Here is a 5,421-nt window from a genome sequence, read left to right as displayed (position 1 = left end):
AATCAGCTGCCTCCTGCACACCTCCTACTGGGGATGTGCCCGCAACCAAGGTACATGCCCTTGACCGGAATCGAACCGGGGACCCTTCAGTCCGCAGGCCGACGCTCTATCCACTGAGCCACACCAGCTAGGGCTCTGGGATCAGTATTGTTTTTTTTTAACTAAGGATCACTCTTCAGAGATCAACCCCGCCCACCAGCAGAAGCTCACCCCCCACCAGGGGTCTGGCCTCTGCAAACGCCCCGAGGTCGCATGTCAGCCCTTTCTAATCCATGTGCTCGCGAAACGAGGCCGACCCAGGAACGAGAAGCACCAGGCTGGCCTATGTGTTTGGTTTCCTCTGGCGTGGAAGGCAGACCGCCTGCCTAGGTGCCACCGCACGCCAGGCCACGCGGACCCGCCCGGGGCACAGCGGCCGGGGACGCGGGTTGGAGATCATCCCAGCACAACGTGCCCACGGCTGTCCCTCTGGCAGCAGCCGCACCGCTCCCCCTGGGCTCCCTGGCCCTTCACCGCAGGAATCACGGGGATTCCGTGTACATAAACACCGTGCTCTCATGAGAGAGAGAGAGAGAGAGAGAGAGAGAGAGAGAGAGAGAGAGAGGGAGAGGGAAGGGAGAGAGGGAGAGGGAGGGAGAGAGAGAGAGAGAGTGCAAAACAGGGCTAAGGGTATACTATTGGCTCAGAACAAGCCAGGGAGAGAAAGAGAGAAAAGGAGGGAGGGAGGGAAGGAGGGAGGAAGGAAGGAAGGAGGGAGGAGGGAGGGAGGAGGGAGGGAGGGAGGGAGCAAGGAGGGAGGGAGGGAGGGAGGAGGGAGGGAGGAAGGAGGGAAGGGAGGAGGGAGGGAGGAGGGAGGGAGGAAAGACTGAAGGAAGGAAGGGAAGGAGGGAGGAGGAAGGAAAGAAGGAGGGAGGGAGGGAGGAGGAAAGGAAGGAAGGACAAAGAAAGAGGGAGGGAGAAGGAAGAAGGGAGGGAGGGAGGGAGGGAGGGAGGAAGGAGGGAGGGAGGGAGGGAGGAAGGGAGGGAGGGAGGGAGGGAGGGAGGGAGGAAGGAAGGAGGAAGGAAGGAGGGAAGGAAGGAAAAAGAAAGAAAGAAAGAGAGAGAGAGGGAGGGAGGGAGGAAGGAAGGAAGGAAAGACTGAAGGAAGGGAAGGAGGGAGGAGGGAAGGAAGAAGGGAGGGAGGGAGGGAGGAGGGAAGGGAGGGAGGGAGGAAGGGAAGGAAGGAAGGAGGGAGGGAGGGAGGGAGGGAGGGAGGGAGGAAGGGAGGGAGGGAAGGAAGGAAGGAAGGAAAGGAAGGGAAGGAAGGAAGGAAGGAAGGAACGAGGGAGGGAGGGAGGGAGGGAGGGAGGGAGGGAGGGAGGGAGGGAGGAAGGAAGGAAGGAAGGAAGGGAGGGAGGGAGGGAGGGAGGGGAGGGAGGGAGGGAGGAAACCTCTGACTCAGCCACTCCACGCTGACATCTACAAATCAGACTTAAAGACCAAAGTCGGTTCGTGTACAGTTATGCGCGATCCGCTGGTTCCTGGCCACCATCCCCTGGTTCCAGCCCAACCCCCGCGGTCCCCCTCCATGAACTCAGAATTTCCAGGGTTTGCGGCGACACCAACGTCACGGGAACGGGGGCTGCAGCGTTTTGGAAAAGATAACGCTGCTTTCAAACCCATCAACCACCCCACCCCGCGGCACCAGCAACATGTGCCCGGCGCCCAGGCCCCTCCCGGCCCAGCGGGCGCGCGGCCCCAGCACCGCGCCGCGCCGGCTTCTCGGGGGCTCCGCGTCCTCCCCCAAACGCCTGGCTGTCTGGAGCGCCTTCCGCGGTCCCCACGGCCCCACCACTCGGCCCTCGGGGCCTGTGCAAAACACGGGGACCATCCCCCGCGTCACCGGGCCCTGGGGGAGGCGCACGGCGCGCAGGGGGCCGGGCCCCGCCGGGCGCAGTGTAACGCGGGGGCCGGGAGGGGAAGGTCGGGACAGGGCCGGGGCCGGCCTCGCTCGGGGCGCAGAGAGAGGCGAATGGAAGTGGCAAACCAGGGCGCTCCCTCCAGCTGAGGGGAGTCCGTTTTCCCCGGCCCCGGGCTGGCTGCGTCCCCCGCCCCCGGAGGAACGGGCAGAGCGAGGGGCAGAGTCCAGACGTGCGCCCCCCTCCCCACGCGGGGCGCCGCGGGGAAGGGGGAGGATCCGCAGCGCTGGTATCAAAGGGCTGGAAAAGAAACTTGGACTCCTCTCTCCTACTGTACAACGACACGCTGGAGAGGCGGCCGCCTCCTCCCCGCCTCCCCACCCCCTTTTGTGCCTCCCAACACCCGTACCCCCAAACTTCCCCGCGCAGGGGATGGGGCTTCGGCGGCGGGACAGGACGCCGCTTAAATTGTGTGCAGCAGAGGGGGGCGTCTCCGAGGGGGTGGGGCGCCTGGGGGGGGGCCGACGAGAAGGGCGTCCGCGGCCCCCAGCCAGTGGGGCAGCGCCGGGTGGCCTCTTCCGAGCCCGGCGAGCGCGGAGGGGCTGATGCGCCCGCCGCCCCCGCTGCCCCCGCTGCCCCGGGGGACTCGGGGAGGCCCGAGGCGGGGGGGCCCGAGCCGAGGTCCGGGACGGAGGAGAGCGGGAGGAGCGGGGAGCCCCCCTGGGTGCCCGGCGGCCCACGTCAGAGCAGAGGGCCCGGGATGCTTCGAGGGCCGGAGGGCCGGGCGCGGGGGTGGCGGGGATCGGGGTGCGGGGGGCCGGGCCGCGGCGGGCGCCCACTCACCTTCCTGCCGGCGCCGCCCGCGCCCGCGGCCAGCGCGGTGCCGCCCCCCGGAGTACATGTAGTAGGCGATTGCCCAGCACCCACAAGGAGCGCGAAGCACAGCAGCATCCGCGAGCGCCGCCGCATCCTCGCCTCTCGGCCGCCGGCCCGCGGCGCCGTGCTCGCCTGTGCAGCCTGGGCCGGCGGGCGGGGAGGCGGCGGGCGGGCGTCGCGGGCGCGGGCGGAGGGAGGAAGGGGCGGGCGCAGCGCGGCTCCTCCCCCCCGGCGCGCGCTCCCGCTCGGGCGGCGGCGGCGAGGGCGGCGCGCACTGGGCGCCCAGATCAGCCGGGGCCGGGAGCGCGGCGGCGCGCGAGCAGGAAGCGGCGGCCTCGGAGGCAGCGGGAGGGGGACGGGTCAGGGAGCAAAGGGCGACCAATCGGCGGGCGGCGGCGGCGGCGGCGGCGGCCCGGGGCGGGAGGAGGCGGCAGGAGGAGGGAGGAGCGCTGTGTCCAGGCTCCGCACGCCGCCCGCCCGCCTCCTCCGCGTCCTCCCGCGCGCCCTCCGCCCCCCGTGAGTGACAGGTGGCTGCCTGGGCCCCGGCGGGGCGCGCGCACCCGGGCGCACGGGCACAGGCCCAGGGACACCTGGTCCCCGCGGCCTGGCGCTGCTCTGCGGACCTTGTCACCTCCAGTCCTTGGTCTTCAAGACCATTTCAGACCCTTTTTTCCTTTTTTTTTCTTTGTATTGATGTCAGAGAGGAAGGGAGAGGGAGAGAGAGAGAAACATCAACGGTAAGAGAGAATCATGGATCGGCTGCCTCCTGCACGCCCCACACTGGGGATGGAGCCTGCAACCTGGGCCTGTGCCACGCCGCCGGACACCCGTCTCAGACCCTTACCAGGCCCGCGTGGACCCACCGACCTGGGTCTTTTGCTGCCACCCCCTCCTGCACCCGACTTCGCAGCTGCTGAGGCAGTTTTCTTCCTGATCTGGCAGCAACATGTCCCCGATCCTCAGGGGTCCGTTTTATGTATTCCCTTGGGCTGAGGTTGGAGGTGCGCACTGAGAGACCGTCTCTAAGGGAACATTTCCAGGAGCGAACACAGCGCCACACAGCAGGGTGTTGCATTTCGGGGTTGGGGTGTGTGTGTGTGTTTAGTAAACATGAAAGGGGGAAACGGGAAACAATGTATCCCTGTGTCTTTAAATCTTTTTCATCGGTTGCTTTCTTAAAAGAAGAAGCAAGAGTTTGCACGCTCAACATCTATAAAGATGCGACAAGACGGATCCGTCTGGTAACAGAATCTATATAACCTTGACGCCGCCCTTCTCAGCGCAGTGTCCAGCAGCTCCCAGACACGAAATAAATGTGACTTAGCCCTTGATATTTTAAACTGATGTGGGAGCCCCCCTCCCCTCCCCGCCTCCCCCCCACCACCGCTGTAGAGAATAATGACAGCTGCCTGCATCTGAGTCTGCTCACATCCTCAACCAAACACCAGCACTGGGAACAGGCCTCTGCGCTCACTGCTCCCGAATGCCGGGACCTGAACTCCAAATCACTTGTTAAATAGAAGAAAGAAAAGACTTCCAATTCCACCAGAGCTCCCTCCCATGGTTGCCAAGGGCTTAAGGCAGCCTTGGGCAAACTACGGCCTGCGGGCCGGATCCGGCTGTTCTATCTGGTTCTCTTGCTCTCCCCTCCGCTCCTTTACTTTGAATTTATATTAGTTCACACAAACACTCCATCCATGCTTTTGTTCCGGCCCTCCTCCGGTCCAGTTGAAGAACCCATGGTGGCCCTCGAGTCAAAAAGTTTGCCCACCCCTGGCTTAAGGGAAGCCAGGCTTAACTCCCTCCATCAAGAGAAGGTCCCACACCAAGAGCTAAAGACCGAACACAGAAATACTGAACGTATTTCTTTGACCGGACAAAGAGAAGAGGTCTGAAAGCTGGTGGGGCAGGAGGTGGCAGCCTTGAGGAAACCTGGCGTCTGGGAAAAGTCGGAGAAACAGAGAAAGGGCCATGCCCTCCGGAGGCCTGGCGGTGAAGGGAGAGAAGGAAGGAAGGAAGAAGGAGAAATGAAAGGTCCCGCGGACATGAACGACAGTGACCCCCAGCCGCGGTTAGCTGGGGAAAAACGGCACTTCCCCACACGGGCAGACCACGCTTGAACCACGAACCCGGCGTCAGGATGCCTAGTAACAAAAACATCACATCTGTGGAACACAAAGCTATTGTAAAAAGAAAACAGAAAATTAATCACATTTCTTTTTTATAATAAAAGGAGTTGTGTGTGTGTGTGGTGTTTTTTTTTTTAAGACCAAGGACATTTTAAATATATTTTTATTGATTTCAGAGAGGAAGGGAGAGGGAGAGAGATAGAAACATCAATGATGAGAGAGAATCATTGATTGGCTGCCTCCTGCATGCCCCCTACTGGGGATCGAGCCCGCAACCCGGGCATGTGCCCTGACCGGAATTGAACCCGGGATCCTTCAGTCTGCAGGCCGATGCTCTATCCACTGGGTGAAAAAAAAAATGTTTAAATATACATCTATATGAGATGATGGATATTAACTGAATCTATTGGGGTAATCATTTCACAATATATGTTAGTCAAGCCATTATGCTGTACATCTTAAACTTACATAGAGTTGTATGTCAGTTACATCTCAATAAAACTGGAAAAAGCTATAAT

General features: G+C 62.2%; 1 protein-coding gene across 1 annotated transcript in view; it reads right to left on the bottom strand.

The window, feature by feature from the left end:
• The window catches only part of GALNT2 (polypeptide N-acetylgalactosaminyltransferase 2), a gene marked incomplete at its 5' end in the record, with an annotated part of 83,453 nt that extends 80,586 nt beyond the window's left edge, over positions 1-2,867 (bottom strand). Inside the window, 4 exon segments of the mRNA XM_080651154.1 lie at positions 2,742-2,789; positions 2,791-2,811; positions 2,813-2,827; positions 2,829-2,867. Of these exon segments, the coding sequence (XP_080507280.1) occupies positions 2,742-2,789; positions 2,791-2,811; positions 2,813-2,827; positions 2,829-2,867 (123 nt within the window).
• Positions 2,868-5,421: the final 2,554 nt, after the last annotated feature.

This window comes from Plecotus auritus (assembly GCF_963455305.1).
Source record: "Plecotus auritus genome assembly, chromosome: 14".
NCBI lineage: Eukaryota > Metazoa > Chordata > Mammalia > Chiroptera > Vespertilionidae > Plecotus > Plecotus auritus.
This window is presented reverse-complemented; position numbering and strand designations above follow the sequence as displayed.